We start from the raw sequence: 23,276 nt of genomic DNA on the forward strand, positions 1-23,276 counted from the left end.
TGATCTGCTTTGAAACAATTCAAGCAACTTCCATTTAGGCTTTCCAAGTCCCTTCCCTGAGATGTATGGCCTTTATAGTCTATTGGGGCGAGACACCAAATGTAAATAGACTCACTTGGTATTCTTTACCAAAATGTGTTAAGACTTGCAAACTTATTTTGTGTGAACTACTTATACAGCCAATTCCTACGTACCAAACAATATGTAAATTTCAAAGGATTTTGGATATGTATAATCTAATTTATAGAGAAAGCATGCTAAGAAGAACCTAAATATGAAAAATTATCATCTCAGGAATAGGCTTTTATGGATATCACTGAAATAGCCACCACAAGGTATATAAAGTCTCTCGACGCAAGGAGTGAAACTATCAATAAATGTAACATTTTATACCCATTAAGAACAGATCTATTTTGTTATTTTGTAATGCCTCGCCTTTCCCTTCTAGGTTGTACCATATATACAGATATTTTGAGGCAAAATCTAGAAAAGACAAAGTCCAAAAAAATAATTTTGTACCTGCTCCAGCTCACATAACAACCTCAATAGCAATACAGCTTTGCTTCCGCTAAATGTGAGTCCCCCTCATAATGAAAGAATGGGCTTTTTATCGAATGTTGATTTGTTCAACTTATATTCTATGGCTACAGACTCTCGAGTGTAAACATAACATATATGTATATATACAAAAAAGCAGTTGACAAAGTGTTTTACGGACATCAATGCATGTACTTTCGACCAGTTACACCGCTAAATATCTTGCCTACAGACAGGGCAGGATCCATGCCTCATAAGCCATTTATCTACACAGGACATGTGAAATGTATGATGGCATAAAGGCAGGCTCCTAGCAGTTTCTCCTTGTTGAAGGTCCTAAACAAAACAAAAAAAGAAATAAAACAAAATATAAAATGTTTCATTTCTAAGATACTAGTATGGTACATGTATTTCCACCAAAAATCTAACAAATAATAATTTAAAGCAAAGGTTAAATACATAAATAAACTATATAAGACAAACCTGCAAACATATAGTGCAACAAATGTTCTCCCCACAAACATCCTTTTTAATTTCTTCAGTGATTAGATGTCGAGGAAGTTTCTCTAGGGAATCCCCAGATAACCCTTGCATTCCATCTTCTCCAAATATGTCATAAATCTCTTCATGGCTCGACCCTGCAATTCTAACCTGTTAAGCAAATATCCCCCTGTTATCCATTGAAAACGATATAAGCTAACAAAATTAAACGATGGTCACTTCAGCTGATGACATTTGAAAATATTTGTAATTAATAATTATTTCACACAAGATAAGGAAAAAACCTGCCAATGGTATGCAGTTAGTGTTGCTGGGCCAACCTGTTCTTGTACAAACCTTCCATTAAGGAGCTCTTCAATGAAATCTGCCTACATAATTATGTATCATATCATCAAACAATAGAATTAAAATTGAATGAAAGAATATGTACATACAGCCAAAACCATAGTTGCTGAAATCGTCAAAAAATCATGACTAATCAGAACTCACCACTGTTGCTGATTTTCAAATCACCAGTTTTTCCAAAATTAATTGATGAACTAAAAAATTGAGACTTAAGATTAATCACAAAAAAAATCTGTGCGCCCCAAATTTTTGAACCTTTTTTGTGTTCTTTTATTTATATTTTTTTGGTTTTCCAGCATAACTTTTTCTCTATTTTTTGAGAGTTTTTATTAAATATGGCTGATTGTTTCCCAAGTTTTTCCCAATTTAAAATCTCTTTGAACTTCTGGTTTGTCAATTTATTCTCGAGAAAGATTTTTTTTACCACAACTTAAAACATCAAAAATTTTATGAACAAAACACAAAAGAAAAAGAGCTTACATAACTCTGATGAAGTATCATGCAAAATTACATCCCAATTATAATTACATAGTTCTACAGTTGAACTGCAACAAGAATCACACAGGTAAAATGTGCTTAACATCCATGGGTAATATAATTCACTAACCCATGGCCCAGACCAGGGCTACCCCCAATTTATAATCGTCTGATGCCAACTTGTAACAAACAACACCTGTATATTACAAAAACCATAGCACTTATCACACAATAAGACATTGGAGGCTACGTCAGTAAGACATTGGATTAACACTAACAACCGATTATCACACAAAAATGTGAAACATTGCCTTTGGCACATTGTAATTTAGTCCACAAAATGTCTCTAAAATAGTTCAGCTTTCATCAAAACATAGTAGATCACCTTTCAAAAGATAGCACTAGCTTTGTCCAACAAAAGTTTGGGTATATAATTCATCCTTACAACTTACGTATAAGGCACTTTTCAGAACCCTAACTCATACAAGTCTATTACTGGCAAATGAAAACTTGAAAACACAGAAGATCATGCTTCATTAAATAAGGTTGCTCTTGCCCAGATGCTCGGATTACAGCCAGAAACTAGGTATACATCAGTAGATAACATAGGCAACATCAAAAACCGTGTCAGTAAATGACAAGAAGACTTCAATTAAGTATTCATTATTGATTAGCCATTGAAGAATGAGCATGACACCAGAAAAACATAACTGCACGATCTTGGACAACATCAGATTGACTTTGTGGGGAGGCTTCTCTTTCAATATTAAACTAGATTTCAAATTCGTTCAAAAACACCACTATAGTCTGCTTGGTAGTTTATTTTATGCAAATAATCAAGGAATTCAATTTTATAGAGTTGTTTTTGAACCACAATGACCAGTAAAAACCCAGAATCTTCAAATAAGATTCTATATTTGAACCTTTGTGATATATTGTCAAGTTGCAGGCATGATGACCACGAGTTTAGGTTGCAATCGTGACGAGCATGGAGGATAGGCAGCCCAACACTACAGTTTTATGCACGATGAAATATTTGATTCAGCTAATGTAGACTTCAAATCTAACTGGAATGAATCATATTTTGAAATTTGTATTCCCTTGCACAACACATTTTTGCCAGTGTAACAGGGTTCATGAAATTTTTACAGTAATTCCTACAGAATTATGCTTTTTTCAACCATACAACTTGAGAAGGTGTGTCTCAGTAGATTGATCTTCCATGAGAAGATGACAATAGAGCTTGCCTCTTGTTCAGTGTGTTGACAGTTGCGCTATCTCTGGCATTTGTTGCAATTTCCATCAATAGGTAGACTTGTGAATCTTAACGAATGCAATAATATGTGACTACCTATAGCTAAAAAAATTGGCAATAGGTTGGATAGCCAATAAAGTGTTCACAAACAGTACAGGAACTGAATATCATTATTCATATATAGTGGAATATTTCAAGTAAACAGCATACAAATGCTTGTTAGAATGACAGAACATAAACCTTCAGCACAAATTACAACCTCTAGATGAGACTGCCTTCACAAAATCAGATTTCATCCTCCGATCTCCAGCATCCAAGTGTTTTCATCTTTGAACTGATAGTTGAACACATGGTTAAAACTGTAGCAGAAATTATAGGGAATATTGTAATGCCTTCAAAAGCAACCAAGTAATTCACTATATAAGAGCACCACCCAAAACTTAATGCAGTTCTTTCCATTTACCTTACAGAGACCTTTGATGAAGTCCATGGACACATTTTCCAACTTCTAGTTGGGAATAGACAAAGGTTGTAGCAATCATATAAGAAAAACATGTTTTAGTTTATTTCATTGGTGAGTGATGCACTCCCTTATATGTTTGAGAACATTTTCCTTGAGGCCTTTCCAAGAGAATCCCTTATCCACGTATAAGTCTTGTAGAACTTCAGATGCCCAACCATTGGCACACCATGCAAAGCTCTCAAACTCTTTTCCTTCATCTTAGATTCGGAAACTAAGAAAATTCTTTCCTTGTATAAAATGAGACCATCTACTACTAAGTACCTACCCTCCTTCACACTTTCATCTAAAATGTTAGAAGCAAAGACATTCTTAGAATATTTTCCCATGATTGAAGCCTTCCAATCAACAAAAATAACAGAAATGGAATCTACACTACATATTCAAGAGAGTGCATGGGTAAATACATTCTTTTACCCTTTATGTACTCTATATCAAAATCATAAGCTTGAAGCTTAATCTCACACATTTTTGTTATTAATTATGCAAGTCACATCGGCCTAGGATGAACTTAAAGTTGTTATGTTCAAACACCACAGATTTCTGTGACGATGATGAGGAGCAAAGGTTGCAGCTAGAGGCTAATGTAGCTCTTGGCAAAGTAAAGCAAGGACTATCAGTTTGTGGATGCAAATGTTCTGTTTGCTTCTGGAGATGTGTGATGGAGAAAGGGCATGGTGACCGTCATTCTTGCATGGGGAGTCATTTGTGTACAGAAAACTGCAGTTATTGTGCTCAAGAAGGAGACAGCTTAAGCTTATGCGGGGATTTAGCAGGGCATGAAGGAAATCACAATTGCAAAAGGAAAAATCATACATGTGGCCAGAGCTGTTACTTATATGAGACATCTTCAAATTGTAATGAGAAATGTTCTCTGTGGCCAGGGCACCCTGGCCAGCACAAGTGCAATTCCCCTCAACATATGTGCAACAGAAAATGCTCTCTTCCAAGCTGCATTAATCCCTGTGCTGTGACGATTGAATTGAACCATAAAGCGCATCAGTGCAATGAGAAATATTGTCCAACCAAATGCACGATAAATGGTTGCAGCAGCTCATTTCAGTCCTCCACCATACTTGAACAAGGTTCCATCATAAAAAAGCCTCACCAAGAGGTGACAATTTAGAAATCCTTCTTGTATCAATTTAATAATTATGTTGAATATTGTAATAACAAGATTCTTTTTTAAAGGCAACAATACCACAATCAGGGCCACCTCATTAATCTAAGGATTAGAATTCATGAAGATAGAGATCTAACAACAGATCAAAATAAAATTTAAAATGATTTTCAGAAGAGCAGGTGAATTGGTATTACCCTATCTTATATATATATCTACATAATAGTTTCCATGCAAAGAATCAAAACACATTGCAATATGATCCAAATCAAATAAGGCAAAAAGGCTACATTGTATTCATATGAAAACATGGATAAAGCATGTATGTATACATTATATAACCTTAACATATAACATTTGTGTTCAATCGATGCCCTTGTTTGACCAGCAATATTGATTGTATTGATTAGTCTACACTAGCCATTCCCATTGATGTTCATTTCCAGCCCAAACATCTGCCGGGTATGATTCCCTGCATTTCTTGGCCCCTTTGTTGCTGTTTGGTGGCTCTTTTATAGCTGTTTTGACCTGCAAACATCAAACCTGCAATTAATTTTGACCTTTGCACGGCAGTTTCCAGACTTGACATTGATCATTCCAGAACTTGTTTGCAAGTATCTCATTGTTTCTTTCTGGTAGGACAATATTTTGATAGTATTCTATTACTATTATGAACTACTACCACTTCTTTACACACCACCAGGTCCTGGGTGTTTGTGAAATTGATTACCAAACTGTTGTTCATATTTCTGAGTGCTTTTGGCTATGATTCAGACCTGTTTACCCTTCATATCAGTGAAAAGTCCAAGTTGCAGACCTGCAACCACTTTTTTACACACTACCAAGTTCCGAGTGTGTGAAATTTATTAACATACTGCTGTTCAAAAAATTACACATTAAGTCAAATAATTGTAGCCATTGAGAGAAGCATTAGATTAACTAGGAATTTAAAAATTTTACAAATGTTTTGAATTAAGCTCCCCTCCCTCATCGTTCAACCTTAACCTAAATTTGTGAATCTATATAAAAGGGTTCAAAGATAGAAATTACAAGATAACATGCTAGAAATCACGTATTTCAAAGTTCTTTCATTTTCTTACCAAAAGGTTGTAAAGTTTCCTAACAATAAGTCCAATTAGTTATTTTCCTAAGTATTGCTACACAACAACTATACCATTACTATGTCCAACATTTGGCTGCTTCTGTAGTTTTCCCCAATATGTATTAAGAAACCATACTGTCCGGGTAATAAGCTAAGGTACTCCATACTAAAAGCACAGTTGTACTCGTAAAGCTCAATTTACTCCTGAGCTTGATCACTACATCAAACCCCTTGTACAAAATTTGATTCAGATTAGTTTGTACAGTAAACAAAAAGATATGATTAGTAGACCCTCTCTGAATATCTTCTCTATTTCAACCAGTTAGGCTAGTTGTTTTCCCAAGTTGATCTACACAAAAGGAATACCTATGCCCAAAATTTGCCTATGATTTTTTCCCTAAAGTGCAGCGAGAAACCATACCAACTGTTACTCTACGTGTAGGTAAGTTCACAAGATAATCTAATCCCAAGCTTAGTCATGAGGCGAAATCTAAGGAATACAAAATTTGAACACATGCATCCCTAGAGTAGTTTCTACCATGGGAATCTCATACACCAAATTGTGACAGGCTTGATTGTGACCTAAAACACAACCTTTGCCTTTGCTTACCATTGATGATGAGCTCCTGGATCTGGACCGCTCTGAATACCAATAAGCACGAGATGCTTCCAACACCTCAACAGATAGAACAGCACCCGCCACAGCTCCTAATCCAGCTCCACGAATAAGGCCACTGTCAGAGGCTCGGCCTGCTAATGCACCTGTGACAGCTCCAGTAAAAGCTCCTGCTGCAAATGGAGAAAAAAACCTATAGATTTCAGAATAGTTTCTAGAATTCCATTGTTTATTCGCTGCACTATATAATGCAATTCAGAAAGTTCACCGACAATCCAAATCTACCAATGGGATTTTAATAGAAACAAGACTTGCTTCACAATCATAGCAATCAAATTTGACATGTTAAAACCATTAAAACAACTGAAAAAGCATAAGCAATTTTAGTTTTTTGTTTACATTCAGTTGAGTATTTCTGATTAAGCAAAAGCCTATTACTGAAACTAGGGATTTTGTTTGCAAAAAGACTCTTAAACCTAATTGTAACATAAAAACCCTATTTAGTATCTCCTGAACTTGAATAATTCCAAATTTCCCATAACTATTCAGAGAATGGAATATCTTACAGGCAACTCAAATCTCCAAACACGTGTAACAGTGTAACCAAGGCTACCTCATAAAAAAATTAAATATTCATTATAGGCATGTATATCATACAATCAGATTCTTCTTGAAAAAATCTTAGGAATGAACCTCCACACTAAATTTGGATGACATTCATGAGGGTCAAGATTAGTTGCAAGCTTGTAATTACAGCAATCAGATACCTAAACAAGAACGGAAATAAGTGAATACTTATTTATGAAAAGACAGAGACAAGTTCTGTTTAGTTAAAGCAATCCCCATTGCAATCCTCAAGCAACTAGTAACTACTTACTATCTTGCAACTTTTGCCATCATTTTCGCTGTGATCATTCTACGAATGTACCTCACCATGTCATATTTATCATTGACAGATCAAGTTCAATGGGTGACCGAGACATTAGTCCCACTCTGGCAATGTTTAATAACCATAGTTGTAGGCTTGGATGCGTATATGAGGCGATTCTGAGATTTATACAAGTCCGCCTCAGAAAAATTTCTGATGATTCTGTATCTGTGGTTCTGTTTGATGCTAGCGCCAAGGTAGCTGTAGAGATGGAGGATATGCAAGAAGGTGTTGTCAATCTCCTTCTTCAGTATTTCCCTGGTAGAGGAACTAACTATTCATCAGCATTAGATGCTGCAGACACACTATTAATTAAAGGAACCCGACATCATTCAGTTGGGATTTTGTGGTTGCAAATGCAGTTGTCCTGTTTTAGAAGAATTGCTTAACTTACAGTGTAACGACCAGTCTGTTGTTTCATAAGAAAAGGGAAAAGAAAGTCTTTAAGTTGGGTAGGCCAAGTAGAAACAGAATGCTCTGTGCATGGTTCTGGCTCTTAACCAGAAATAGATATCTATAGTGGCCATCTATTGTTGTGGAGGGCGGGGCTTGATAGAATTAAAGTAAATGTTAAAGATATGACAAATAGCTACAACTCAAGAAATACACTTATTTCTAATCATCTAAAGCTGATCTATTGAGAGGTTTGATGTATAAGAACAGTCGTTACACAATGGAGAAAGACTAAACCCCAAAAAATTATCATCACAAACAAAGTCACAAAAACACCAGACCAGAAACTAGAATTTTACCATGGTAAGGAGGTTCTTGAAAGGGGTGTAAATCTCTTCGCCATTAAAAAATCAATTCTGCAAGTGGAGGCTTGGGTGAGAGATACAAAGTAATTTATCTGTTGCACTTTATCCTTCATCAACCAAGAAATTCCCCTGCAAATTAAATCCAAAATTTTTAGTTATCATGGTGAAAGAATCATCACCATAACAAAATAAAAGCAAAACCCATATTTGACAGAGCAAAAGGGTGAAAATCCTTGCTCTCTTTTGGCAATAATACCCTTGGTAAGAGTGAAGCCATTGTTTCTCAGCCTACGTAATAGTAGAAATGAACGAAAAATGTGGAAACATAGATCATGATGTGGAATGTTTTGCAAAATGCCTCACTGAAATGTGGTCTCATGGCATCTTATGGAGGTTTGAATCAAGATATGGGCATTCAGCAAAGAACATCAAATAATTTTGTCAGAATTCATAGTTACAAAATCTCTTCTTGAGCTCCCTGCATGTACGCAAAATATATTGCTTTGTAAATGCCACCTACCACCTGCAACTTTCTGCAATAAAGCCTTGATCAGTGTGTAGCTGTTCAGAGATCCCGGGAAGCGTGCGTTCTCTCTAGTTGGGAATCGAGTAGGCCTCTGTAAGCTGCCTGCAACCCCAATAGGTAGGTGCCAAAAAATTGGGCATCAATATTTGTGGTAAAATATATGCAAGTTGCACGGATGCATATAAGATGAAGGAGAAATATTGAAGAAAAGGTGATTTTGTGATTGGCTGGCAACATTAAGTTTAATCACAAGTTAATGAAGCCTCCACTATAGTTCCCGGCAGGAACTAATAACAATATTTTCTTTTTAATTTATAAAATTGTAATAAAGCCATTATTCATTTTCTAAAACAATTTACTGCCAGTTTCTGGGCGTGCCAGAGTCAGAACTAACAATCTCGAGGGAATCTCCTTTCTGTCATATTTTTTCCACATCTTTGTGACGGGCATGTCCATTTTTCTATGACCTTTAAAGTGAGGCCACGTATTCCAATATGTAGAGCCGTATCCATAGCAAAATAACAAAATGTCACATTATTTAGTGATATTATAAGGAAGCATCTTGACCAATGTCATGTAAACTGACTGCGAATAGCCAAATAAAGTTGAAGGTAGGCAACCAAAAAAAAGATGTCATGTAAACTGACTGCGAATAGCCAAATAAAGTTGTCAATCACTGCGAATAGCCAAATAAAGTTGAAGGTAGGCAACCAAAAAAAAGATGTCATGTAAACTGACTGCGAATAGCCAAATAAAGTTGTCAATCACTGTAGTGTTCTCGATGGACTCTATTTTGTATCATTTATTTTCCACGTCGGTTGGACGGGATGTTCATTTTTCTCTTTTTATTATCTTTACTGCGAGTCTATTAAAATTAAATTTTATGAATAGGTTAATTAGTCAATCTAATTAAGCCGATAGGCTTTTTGTATGGGGGTTTCCTTGCCGGGAAAGTGTCAGTATCCCGGTAAATTCCCGCCGGTCATATTTTCTGGCCATCGTTTTCTTTGGTGGGCAACTTGCGTTGCATTGGCATACGGCGGAAACCCATCAAATCCTTCCTGTCGGCGGAAACCCATCAAATCCTTCCTGTCAGTGGGCTTATGCAGCCCAGTTTGGGCCCACACCCCACCTCTCTCTCTCTCTCACTAGCCACATTTAATAAATTTTTAATTGTATTTTTTAAAATTTTTAATATATGTTTTCTATATTATTTTTAAACTGTATTTTATTTATACTTATTTTTATTATTTAATGTATTCTATTTATATTATAATTTTTTATTTTTTTAATATATCTAAAATTTTATATATTTTATTTATATTTTACTTAATAAATTTTTAAAAAATTAGTTTAATAAATTTTTTTAAAATTTTTTAATTTTTAATATATTTTTATATAAATGTACAATATTTATATTATATTTTTTTATTTTTCAATATATTTTTATATTTAATATTCATGTTGAAATATTGAATATTATTTTTAAATTTAAATTATTAACATTTTGGTTGTCATTTTATTGTCATTTATTTTAATATTAAATATATATTTAATTTTAATTTAAAAAATAGAATTAAATATAAAATATTAAACATGATGTTAATTTAAAATGTAAAATTTAATATACTATATTAAACTTTTATATACTTTAAAGTTTAACATCATAATATAATTTAAATATTGTAATTTAAAGTTTTATATTTAATATATAAAGTTATAAAACTTTATAAAATTTATTATTAGGTATGTTTATAAACTTTATAAATAATATAGATATAAATAATAAAACTTTATGAACTTTTAATTTATACACTTATAATTCAAAACTGTATAAAGTTTATTATAATATAGCTTTTATATACTTAATATTATAATTCCAAAGTGAAAAACTATTACTTATAATTCAAAAAGTGAATAAATTTTCACTTATAAAGTTTATTCAAAAGTAGATAAATAAATTTTATACACTTATAAATTTTCACTTATAAGTGAATAAAGTTTATTATAATTTAAAAGTGAATAAATTTAATAAATCAATAAGCTTTCATTTCAAGGTGAAACAAAGTTTATTATAATTCAGAAGTGAATAAAGTTTAAAGTATATAAATGTTATATTATAATAAACTTTATGCACTTTTGAATTTTGAAATATAAGTGTACAAAGTTAATTATAGTATAAAGTATAGAAAAAATATAATTTAAATTATAATACATAATTAAATGGAGAATATATATAGTTATTTATGAATTATATAATATAATTTAAAATTTAATATATAAAATTAAATATATAAAAATATATATTAAATATTCAATTTTATATTATATTACATTATATAAAGATATATTATATCTCAATATTTAATATTTATTGCTGAGATGGTTGCCCCTCCCAGCAATGGCATCTCCTCTGCTGCACGCTTTGTTTACGCTCCTCCGAGTGAAAGACCTGGGACCAAAGGTCAGTCGTCTGGTAACCCCTTGGAAAATATTTGCATTATGCCCAATGATGAAATGTTGCATGAGATCTCGCTCGAAAAATGTCGGTTAAGCTCTACTGCTATTTTCTTTTCCTGTGTAGATATTGATAAATGCCCTCCCCGTAAATTCATGGACGACTGGTTTCACAGTCTATGGAATTTGAAGTTAGGTTTTAAAATCTCATTCTGTCGACAGATCCAAAGAGGGTTGTTTATCATCTTCTTTAGTAATCATGAATCGCAAGTTGAGGCCCTTAAAAGGCACTACTGGACGGTTGGGAAAACATCCTTTCGTGCCCTTGCTTGGTCTCAGGATGTAATTAATGAAGAAATTCTTGCTTTAGCTTGCCCTAGATGGGTTATTGTGAAAGAAGTTCCACCGTTCCTCTGGAAGTTCCTGCCTCATTTGATGGTCAATTTTGGGAAAATCATCCGTATAGACGAAACGGCTAGGTTGGTTGCTAATATGGATGCCCGCATGTTGATTTCTATTAAACCGGGTATTGACATTCCCCCCAATCTAAAGCTCAACATTGGCGGTGAAGTTTTTATCTGCCCTATTGAAGTTTTAGGTGGCCTAAACGCTTGCTTTCTGTGCAAAAAAGAAGGGCATCAAAGGAAAAATTGCCCCATCATTACCAATAAAAAAAAAAGCGCTGCAAATGAAACCCTAATTGCTTCTAAAACTATTCATTCCACTATGTCTATACCCAGTTCGGGTTCTCCTGTGGGTTCAATTGGTAACCCTGTTAATTCCAATATGGTTATGCATAATGACAATAATGAGGGTGGTTCTTCTTCACCCTCTGCTGGTAATCAAAGCCATACCCAATTCTCTGAAGGAGTTACTTTTCAGTCTACCTCGGTTATGCTTGGTAACCCTAGTAGCTCTAAGATGGCTATGCACAAAGATTATAATTTGAGTGGTTCTTCTTCACCCTCTACTACTACTCAAAACCATGCCCCAGCCTATAAAGGAGTCCACAACCAGTCTACCACAGGTGTGGTTGATAACCCTGCTAACTCTTTGGTGGCTATATTCAACAACACTAATATGGCTGCCTCTTCTTCCTCTCCTATTCTTACCCAAACCCAAACCCCAGAATCTGCCGGATTCAATAGCCTGACTTCCAAAACTTTGGCTTTAACCCCGATTACCTTTTCCTCCCCTGAGCCGGCTGCCGTTGATGACTTCCAAACTATCGGGAAGCGCAAACGACAACGGAAAAATGCCCAACCATTAGCTTTAGACCGCATTCGTGCTATTCAGCCCACTGCTAACAGGTTTGATGTTCTCGGCTCCTCGACTTCTCATTCTGTTGATACTCCCTTGCCCTCTCCTCTTGGCACGCTAGATTTAAATAATAATGCTTCACCCATGGAGGAAATTAGGGACTCTAGCCCTGTCATTGACCCTTCCTCACCTCACATAGATTCCAGTCCAGATGGGATTCCACCCAATCCCCCTGCATCTTCCTTAAACGAACTTGATAATAATGTGATTATTGAGGTCATTTATGCCAAGCCTACTCCGATCTCTGGTGGTTCTAAGTTGACTACGAAAGACCCAAGCTTAATCTCTGATGACATCAGTGAAGATGAGGATGCCATGATTAAGGCTAGCTCAAAGAAAAAGGGTCGACCTCTCGGTTCCAAGAACAAGAAGAAAGGTGGGGATTCTGATCCCCTTACTAGTTCCACTAAAATACCTTCTCAATGAAAGTTGTCTCTTGGAATGTGAGAGGCCTCGAGTCTCCTGATCGCAAGACTATTGTCAAAAATTTCATGAGTTCTCATGCTAAATTTGATATCATGATGTTGCAAGAAATTAAGACGATTGGCTTTAACCTTGATACTGCCCTTAACTTTATCTATAAAGATTCCTTTAAGATAGTTACTGAACATACCAAAGGCAAGGGCGGTGTTGCTCTCCTCATCAACCATAAATGGACCAATTCTATCACTAGTTTTGGAATATCCCCCTGCAACCGCGCTGCCTGGGCGATTTTTAATATCAATAATTCTCAATTTGGGATTTGTTCCCTATATGCCTCTAATGACTATAATGACAGAATCCACTTTTGGGAGTGGCTAACTTCTCTTCCTAGCATCCCTTGGTTCTTTGGTGGAGATTTTAACATGATTGAAAACTCTGGTGATAAAGTTGGTGGCTCACCTTTTGAGTGGAGGCCTGCTGAAAAACAACATTGGGACAAGTTCAAGCATCACTTTCATCTCTTCGATCCCCTTGAAGGAGATATACCTGGGAATAGGTCTCTGTGGTTCACCTGGTGTAACCTTCAACAGGGGGCTAACCGGATTTACTCCAGGCTTGATAGATTCTATGCTGACTGCAATGTTTTCTCCTTTTTTCCGAATCATTGCAGATCTCCTGTCACTACCCTTCCTGCCACTTTATCTGATCATTATCCTATCATGGCTCAAATCAATTTCAGAACCCTCACCCTGCCGACCTATACCTCCCCCCATAAATTCATTCTTAATGTTTCTCTGCTTGAGGATCAAGATGTGAACATTGCTATTAAGATGATCAGACTCATAAATTTGCAAAATAAATCCCTCTCTCACATCAATAGATGGCTTCTTAATATATCTTCTTGGACCAAGATCTTTCAAACCTTTGGGCAAAAGAAAGCCAAAGACTACAGACGAATTGAGCAGGTGCTGACTAATCGGCTCTTTGTGGCTGAAAATAATATCCAATCCCAACCAGACTCTATCAGCCTTGCTGAGCAAGTGTCCATGGCCAGGAATTCTCTCAGAAAACATCAACATGTTAAAGCCAAAGGGGCCTTCATCAGAGCCCGGAATCATTGGCTTCAGTTTGGTGACAAAGGTACTAAATATTTTTTTAATCTGCTTAAGGAGAAACAAAGTAGAGAGAGGATTGATAGAATTTTTGATAATGACAAGGAGTTGCTTACGGACCAGGATATTTCTTTGGCCTTTGAAACTTTTTATAAGAATTTGTTTACCTCAGAAGATAATGACACTTCGAGGATGATGCGTCTTAGATGCTCTGAGCTTATCCCTAAGGTTCTTTCGGAGGATGATATATCTGCCCTCCAAAGCCCTGTCTCCCAGCAAGAAATTGTTGATGCCATCCAAAAGCTAAAGGATAACAAAGCCCCGGGCCCCGATGGGATTCCTGCTGAATTCTACAAAGCCAATATTGAATGGGTTTCTAAAGACCTCCATGATTTATATCTTGAAGCCTTCTCGCATGGCACCCTTGGATCTGTTATTAACACTGGTATCATTAAGCTCATCCCTAAAGAAGGGGACAGAGCTTTGATTAAAAATTGGCGGCCTATCACTTTACTTAACGTCTCCTATAAAATTCTTGTGAAAGCGTTGGCCTCCTGGTTAGAAACTATTCTTCCTAAGTTTATCTACTCCACTCAGACTGGCTTCATTAAAGGACGATTCATCTTGGAAAACCTCATTTCCAGCTGGGAAGCCATGGAATGGGCCAATTCCTCTCATCAAGAGGCTGCTATGCTTCTACTTGACTTCAAAAAAGCCTACGACAGAATTGAGTGGGACTTCATCTTGATGATGCTAAAAGCCTTTGGATTCCCTGATATCTTTTGCAAGCATATTCAAATTCTTTTAAAAGATGCTTCTGCCATGATTGATGTCAATGGATCCCTAACCAATCCCATTCCTTTGTCTCGGTCTATTCATTAGGGTTGCCCTCTTGCTCCTGCTCTTTTTGTCATTGCTTCCGATGCTCTTCATTATATCCTTAAAGATGACACCATCTCCCCTAAGGTGCGTGGTATTACTCTTCCTAATGACTCCGAGCTCCTCAATATTCAATTTGCCGATGACACTTCTCTCTTTCTTGAGCTCAGTTTTGACAACCTAATCTGCCTTTGTAATAAACTTGATATGTTTGGTAAGGCTTCTGGAGCTCGTATTTCCAGCTCCAAATACATTATGCTGGGATGGAGTGATCGTCCTTCGGACTGGCTTTGCCAATTCGGTTATTCCTGGGGAGGACCTAACCAGATTGTTAGGTATCTTGGTATCCCCTTTTTGTCAAGCCTTCCCTCAAAGATATGTGGTTATGGATAAAAGACAAGATTTTCAGAAAACTTAATAAATGGAATCATAGACTCTTATCCCTTGCTGGAAGAGTCCAGGTTTGTCAAAAGATTCTCTCCTCCTATAGTATATATTACTCTTCTGTCTGGATGTTTAGTAACTATCAGATCTTGGAAATTCAGAAAGCCATCAGGCACTTTCTTTGGTCAGATGGCAACGGTTCTAGGAAAGCCCATTCTGTTAAATGGGACTGGTGCCATCTAGAGAAAAGTCTCAGAGGGCTTGGTCTTAAAGATCTCAAACTTCAAGGAATGGCTCTTGCTTCTAAATGGATCCTTCAATCCCTTGTTGGTGACGAGCCCTGGAAAGTTCTTGTCAGAAATAACATTTAGAATGGAGTGCCTAAAACTGCTAAATCTTGGAAACATCTCCCCTTCAGTGATTTGGTTTTTGGCAATTTCCCCATATTTGTGAAGGGAACTTGGGTTTTCCGTTCCTTATGGAAAGCATGGGAGAACATTCGACACTATATTGATAACTCAGCCTTTGATTATCATTATACTCTTCAAGGTGAGCGATCAATATGGTGGAATCTTCTCCATCAAGGTAAACCCCTTGCTTTGACTAAAGGCTGTTCGGCTAAATTTTGGGCCAACAAGGGTGTTAAGTATATCATGGATATCCTTGATCACAATCAACTCATCAGTTGGGAAGACCTTGCTAATCAATTTGATATCCCTGCTTCTCATAAGCGAACGTATAACCTCATCAAAATGGCTTGTTCTCACCTTAATCTCCCCCATAATACTGATGTGGATTCTCACCGATTTCTCTCTTTTAGGCGGCAGGATGGTACTCACCTCTCTTCTATCAAAGCTAAAGATATATACCGATTTCTTAACCATGATACCTTTGTTTCTCAACATCTTTATGTCATTTGGTACTCTTCCTTTTCCTCCTCTGATTGGCATAAAATGTTTGATAAGCTCTGGAAAGCTCCTATTCCTCCTAAAATTCAATGCTTTAAATGGCTGCTCCTGCTGGACAGGCTGCCCATTAGAAACCAGCATGCCACCCTTGATATTTGTTCTATCTGTAGAGTTCCTGAAACTATGAGACATATATTTTTTGATTGTTCCTTTTCCCGTGAAGTTTGGCTCATGTTTGGTATTTGCATCACTCGCTATGTTTATACTTTGGATATTATTACTGGTTTTATTGATGGCCTTAGAAAAGATACTAACTTATTTTGGCAGGTTCTCTCATCTTTCATCCTTTGGCATATATGGAAATTTAGAAATGATTCTAAGTTCCAAGGTTTTACCAGATCTCTTACTGGATTTCATAGAAATCTCATTTATTTTAAAATTGCCTCGCAGGTCTGCTGCGTGCTCAACCTGGAAAAAAGGAAGTTGCTCAGATTTTTGCGTGATGGCCGGGCTACAATGTTTATATATGAGATGCAGAATGGTTATGAGTTAGCTAGTGTGCTGGACAACCAGATGGCGTTTGATGAAGCCCTTGCCAAGCTCATGCAGGAGATCCAAAACAGCAAAAACCCCTCTGTTGATAACCTTCAGGTCTTTCATCAACTGCTGGAACAGAAAAAGGCTATCTGGATGGAGGGACCCCTTGGTTGGACATCCTGGGTCAACAAATTTGAAGATGTTTACCCGTAGGACTAATCCTTTTTTGGTTGCTCTTCTGGTTCTCTTGTACTCTGTTGCTTCTCGGCTGTATATGTATCTCGGATAGTTCTTCTCTTTGGTGGTTCTCTTTCATTGTTGCTCTCCTTCTAGCTGGTTGAGGCTCTGCCTCCCTCCTTTTTGATGTACTCTTTTGAACTCTCGATTTATAATATAAAAAATATTTAATATTTATGTTTATTCATTTTATATTAAATATAATATAAATAAAATATATTAAAAACAAAAAAAAATATAATATAAACGAAATATATGACATCAAAATATATGACAGGTTAATATTCAATTTAATATTATATTACATTATATAAAGATATATTATATTAATATTTATGTTTATTCATTTTATATTAAATATAATATAAATAAAATATATTAAAAACAAAAAAAAATATAATATAAATGAAATATATGACATCAAAATATATGACAGGTTCTAGGTAGTTCTATTTTCACCTAAACCCTACAACCAAAAAATAGATGCACAACAACAAAGAATACAAGTATCTAACTTGTTCGTTAATCCTGCATAAAATCCCCATGCCTTTCTCAAATGTAAAAAGTATGAAATCATTTATACCATTTTCTTTCTGCATTTGTTTTTATTTTCTTTTGTAAATTTTGGTGATGTTGAATTAGTTATTTAGTTTTCTATTTTTATTTGTTATTGTATACAAGAAATTCCTTGAAAGAAAAATTTATGTTTTTTTTTACATAGAATTATTCATGTTGCTTAGTCTATTCTTGTCACATGAACTGTGCAACAAAGATACAAATATAACCCTATCTCATAGAAAACTTTGTGTGTACATTTTGTGTTTCAATTTGAGAACCAATTCTAATTATTTCCTGACACAAAGACCCTTGATAATTATATTATAGTTGCACAACCTTACAATCTCTATCATCATGCAAAATTGTGCTTTTTTAGGCTTTGCTAAATGTTGTTGTGTATGTTTAGGATTTGTCAAGTCTCACCAATAGTACTCTTAAAGATCACTTGTAGATAACATGTAATGATGGAAACCCCTTTATTTTAAGGGTGTACCAAACCCTTATTAATTAGGGATTGTTTAATACACTTCTCTCTTTCACTGATTTTTTTACCAGCACTATTTTTATTTTACCTCTGTCATGACTTTCTGTATTTCTCCCATCCACATTGGAGATCATTTCCCTGCTAGGTAGCTATATTCCTTTGGTCTGTTTCTATTTCAAACAATATTTTATTTCTTTCCTTTCCACACATTTGTCACTAATTTCTTCTAACCTGAACAACAACTTATGTTTACTTCACAAGTTTTCATGCTATGGGCTCCTTTTACATTTTCAGACTTTAGCATTGTGTTGAGTGATTGGCTGAAGCATAACAAAGCTTTTCAGTTGACACCTAATTTGGTAGATAAGGAATGAAATTTACGTTGATGAAACTATTCATCGAGATTAAGATAACAGATCAGCAATTGGGCAAAAGGATTCCAATGTTACCAAATCCAACTATTCATTGGCATTCTGAATCACAATTTCCAAAATATTCAAGCAAATTGTATTTGTTGGGTTCTAGAAAATGTGTTGGCCTCACACTCATTGAAAGTCATCATTCTCACAATCAAACCACAACCAAGATTTCTTAAAAAAAGGTCTAACCAAACAAATTGAGATGCTTATAACCCAAACCATTTTTTCAAACAAATAGATTACAAAATCTGTCCATTTACAATGGGTAATTCTTTGGAATTCTCAACATTGTTTGGCTTATGCATGCCAAATAGACATTACAAGCTTTGCTATAAACAAACAAGTTATTACGTTTAGATTTTTGTAGTCTACCAGCAATCAATAGCAATTGTACTGTTTGAAATTTTTTCCAATAAATCCATCAAGTGATTACAATCACCAAGAGCAAACCATGTTCTCATAAAACTATTGTGCACTAATACTTTCTATGCATATCGTCTGAATCTATATTAAGGAGGGAAGATGTACATACTTGAAATTTGACTGCTATCTTCTCAACAATGAACTAAATTTTGAAATATAGCAGGAATATTGGTGACAGTAAGTCACTAAATCTCAATGTTTATGAAATATGTACATACAAAATCCCACTGATGTTGGAACTGTAGTTTGAAGATCTCATTAAAAGCCATTGCTGTTGAAGCACAATTCATCATTTTTGTTGGCCAAATCTTGTTTATGAGTGCTCACTATTGATTAATATGCATACAATTTAGAAATATGATATTTATTTATGATTTCTTATATATATGCCAAAATATAACTCTCTAGATATGTTTTTCTTAAATGTTCAACCATATGCTACTAGATCTTGACGACTAATTACTCTTTCCAAATATTATGTCAATTTAACAAATCTCTTTGTAGATCACACTGTTCATCCATTTTCAATGGCATATGAATTTTAAAGACTAACAAATCTAACTCTCAGTTGTACAACTATAGTGCTTACCTATTCAGAAACCATCTAATTGTGAATGATGCTTTTTACTGTTTGACATTTTTTTATCAATGTTATTTTGTCAATAAATATACAATAATTGCAATTGACAATTGATATCTATGTTCATTTTTTAAAAATGTTTTGTTAATGCTAATTGTTATTCTATATTTTGTTTTCATCAAGTTCAAAAGCTTTTTGTTGTGTGTTACCAAATCGCTGCCCCATGCCCTTGTTCTTGCATGCTTGACCACCTATCGGCTCCCCGTTGCATGCAAATAAAGCGCGCAACCGCTAGTTTTAAAAGGGGATAAGATTATATAAAATAATTTTAACATTTAGAAATAATATAAATAAAAATATTTAGCTGATTTTAGTGGTCAATAGATAGTTGTTAGATGTATATAATGGAAATTCTTTATATTTGTAAGAAGAATAATGTAAAATCTAGATTGGATTGCTTTCAAAATTATTTTGAATCAATCTTTGTGAAATTGATCTTAAGAGTCATGGATCTAACCTTTCAAACATATTTGACTAGTGACATACAAATTTAAAATGATAGACTATAGACTTGTGTAACTCAGTTTTCCTTAATTACCAATGTTTGAGGATGTGCAAGTACTATAAGTGTTTAAAATTATATTAAAAATATATTGAATTATAAGGGTCATGCTCTCCTAGATTGTTTACTTAAACTGTCTAGCATTATGGTTGTCAAAACTATTAAAGATAGCATTCTTTAGTCATGTAGATGTCAAAAGATATTTTGTTACAAAATTATGTTTCTTTTAATGCTCAAAAGAAAATTGATCCTCAAATTATTCTCTTCTCAATGCATATGTTTTTTGAATATCAATTGCTTGTGCTTTAACACATTATTGAATGCGTTCAAATACCAAGACATTTTGTGCATCTAAACAGAGTAATCAATCACTACAACATTGCACCATATTAGTCTTGGGATTAATGTTCTCGATGGAAAATGTCTCATTATTCCACTTCTATTTGATGGCTTTGTAGATTTTCTCGTTTCTTCTAAGTAGGGCTAAATACTAGCTTATGTAGAGTCATATCAATTTCACAAACATAATACTATATATTGTACTGTTTAATGATATTATATGGAAATGCATTGATTACAATAATAAAAGAAATTTTGCATGGCAAATGAGCATGAAAAGCCCAACAAATTGAGCAATCGAGAGATATCCCTAGCCTTCACTAAATAGTTGAGGACCAATAAAATTTTAATCTAAAATATTTTAAAAGTAATTCCACATAACACACAAATGCTCTTAAACACAACAATATTGATGTAGGCATTAAAATATTAATATCAAAATCACTAATAAATACAATAGAAAAAAAAAAAAAAAAAAAAATATATATATATATATACACACACACACACACACCCAACTCTATATAAACTTGTATATTAATTACTATATAATTATCTTAAATGATGATACCAAAATTAATTCAAAGTTAATTGCAGTGTTTCAAGCAATTATTTTTTAGGAAACTAGTATTCTAATGCTTTCCCTAGACATAGTTTTTTAGGTTGCCTTTTCATTGTCATAGCATCCAGACTCACCCAAAAAGAAGGTTTCAACCATGGCACAACTTCAACTAATTCAAGATTAGGCGTATCAACTTCAAAATAGCTACAATGTGAACCTATGTAGAGTGTTCCACCATGTTTCTTCATTGTAATGTTGGTTGGCTTGTTATTTTTCTTAGTTTGTAAGGGTTTTATAATGTCTCTTCAAACACTACCACCTACTAGTTGTATTTGTAAGGTAGACATGTTATTCCCATGTTTTAGCTGATTGTATTCTTTATTTCAACTATATCTATTATTCCTTATATTTTTGCTTTATATTAATATATATATATATATATATAGAAACAATAAATAAGGAAGATGAAAGGTTTTGTTGGCATTGTGTTGTCATTGATGTCAACCGGTATGAGAGATGTATGTACAACACCTTCAAGGAGGAGTACAGAGCAGTAAGCGATATTCTTGATATCTCGGTGTGTTGAAGACCATCGACAAGATAAGACAAAGGTTACTGGTACAGTATAACACCGATAAGGAAAGGATGTCAACTAGCTAAGTGATGTGTTGACATAGAAGAGTCAGATCAACCAAGTGAGTGGCTAACAACCGACAAGATGATGACTATTTTTACAAGCTAGATGGCCAAGGTGTTTGAGTTGTTGTTTGTGATGAAAAGACATAATGTTACCTGAATCACATCAACACTGGAAGAGAAGAATGAATAAGTCATCAGTATGTTGTGAGGTTGCAGAACAACAGGACTCTCACCAGATGAAGATGCAGTCATCATGAGATGTCACATGAGTGCACTGCAGGATATAGATTACAAGAACTCTCTCTCACCGGTAAGTGGAACTCGTCTCCTATTATGCACAATGTGCATCATAGTCGTGTGAGATGAGGAAGAAGGGGTAAAAGCAAGTGCTTAAAGGCTCACACCAGATCTACCAGTGAAACAAACGAATAGCTCAATGGCGTCAGAACAGGAATATGCACTGGATTGTTTGAGAAGGAATATTGTTATGCCAGTAAAGCTGAAGAGTGATTAGTTTATCACTCTGTTAAGTCAGCAGAAATATGGTACGAGCTGATCAGGGAGAAGGCAAGCCAAAGTAGATGCAAACAGAGGTGAGTGGCCAAATTGAAGATGGACTTAGTTGAAGGTTGATGACATGATGTCATCAAGAGGGTTTTACCAGTATAAATGTTCACCGATAACATGGACAAGGTGCAGATGCAGATGATTCCTCATGTGATGATGTTGTATATAAGACAGGTTAGCAAGTGTGTTGACTGTTTGAGTTGACCACCGAAAGGGAAGCTAAGTGTAAGGTGGATGACAGACCGGCTTGGGGGTTTAACCAACAGAGAAGAGGAATCAGTAAAGTTTCTAGTCAGTGATCCAAACCGACATGACAATTCGAGCTGGCAGTTGGTCAACATGGATGCCACATGGAGTCAACATGGTGAACCTACATGCAGTGATAGGAGGAATGTACACCAACAGGGTAGCTGGTGAGTTGGTCGACTTTAATGATAGATCCCAAAAGTCACACTTGAGATATGTTGCAGGGTTAATGTAGGGGTTTTGAGGCTCGAGGTCTGGAGGACAACCACAAGCTAGCTAAGAGTGGTTGAGGAGATTGAGGCGAATGAAGGAAACAAAAGAACTAAATCTTAGTGTTTGACCAAGAGACTAGCCAATAGGGTAAAAAGCAAATCGCCAGAGATGGTAGACGTTATCCAAAAGGCGCATTAATGGGGGAGTTGTGAAGCTAGCAGTCTGGAAGATCAGATCAGACAAGATCTAATTGGATTTGGTTTGCCTTGAGGATGGTGAGGAAACCCTAACCGCCTGGAATTTGAATTGTCTTTTGGTGGGAAACCTAGGTGATATATATGCAATCAAAAGACGTTGTTGGTGTTGTTGCTAAAGAGAAGTTTATTGTGCTATTGTGAAGTGTATTGCTTCTGCATGTGAGAGCAAATTAGCAAAATGCTTAATGAGCATCTGAGAAGAGAGTGACAATGAGGGTGAACCAGGTTGAAGTGTTCAACCGGTAGCAGAGCAGAGCTGGTAGTGGTTATACTAGCAGATAAGAAGTGAAGAGAGTTGCAGAGAAGGCAGACAAAGAACCTGCAGAGTATAGTACCAGTAAGGTGCAGAGAGTAAGGAGGAGATCTAGCAGAGAAGAAGAAAATGAGAGATGTATCGACAGAGTTTACCGGTAGTAAGGTTGCAGTTGAGAGTAGCAAAGGAGTGATTTGATGTAGCAGAGAAGGTACCTCACCTGTAGAGTAAG

General features: G+C 35.2%; 1 protein-coding gene across 1 annotated transcript; it reads right to left on the reverse strand.

Moving 5' to 3' along the window:
• Positions 1-502: 502 nt before the first annotated feature.
• On the reverse strand, positions 503-9,141 carry LOC131056396 (NEP1-interacting protein-like 2). Its single transcript, XM_059208398.1, has 6 exons — positions 9,045-9,141; positions 8,680-8,826; positions 6,468-6,646; positions 1,323-1,406; positions 1,021-1,188; positions 503-873 (listed from the first exon to the last, which is right to left on the reverse strand). Exons 1-6 carry the CDS (start codon positions 9,139-9,141, stop codon positions 751-753), a joined length of 798 nt encoding a protein of 265 aa, XP_059064381.1. The 3' UTR covers positions 503-750.
• Between the last annotated feature and the right edge of the window lie 14,135 nt (positions 9,142-23,276).

This window comes from Cryptomeria japonica, chromosome 7, assembly GCF_030272615.1.
Source record: "Cryptomeria japonica chromosome 7, Sugi_1.0, whole genome shotgun sequence".
In the NCBI taxonomy this organism is placed as follows: domain Eukaryota; kingdom Viridiplantae; phylum Streptophyta; class Pinopsida; order Cupressales; family Cupressaceae; genus Cryptomeria; species Cryptomeria japonica.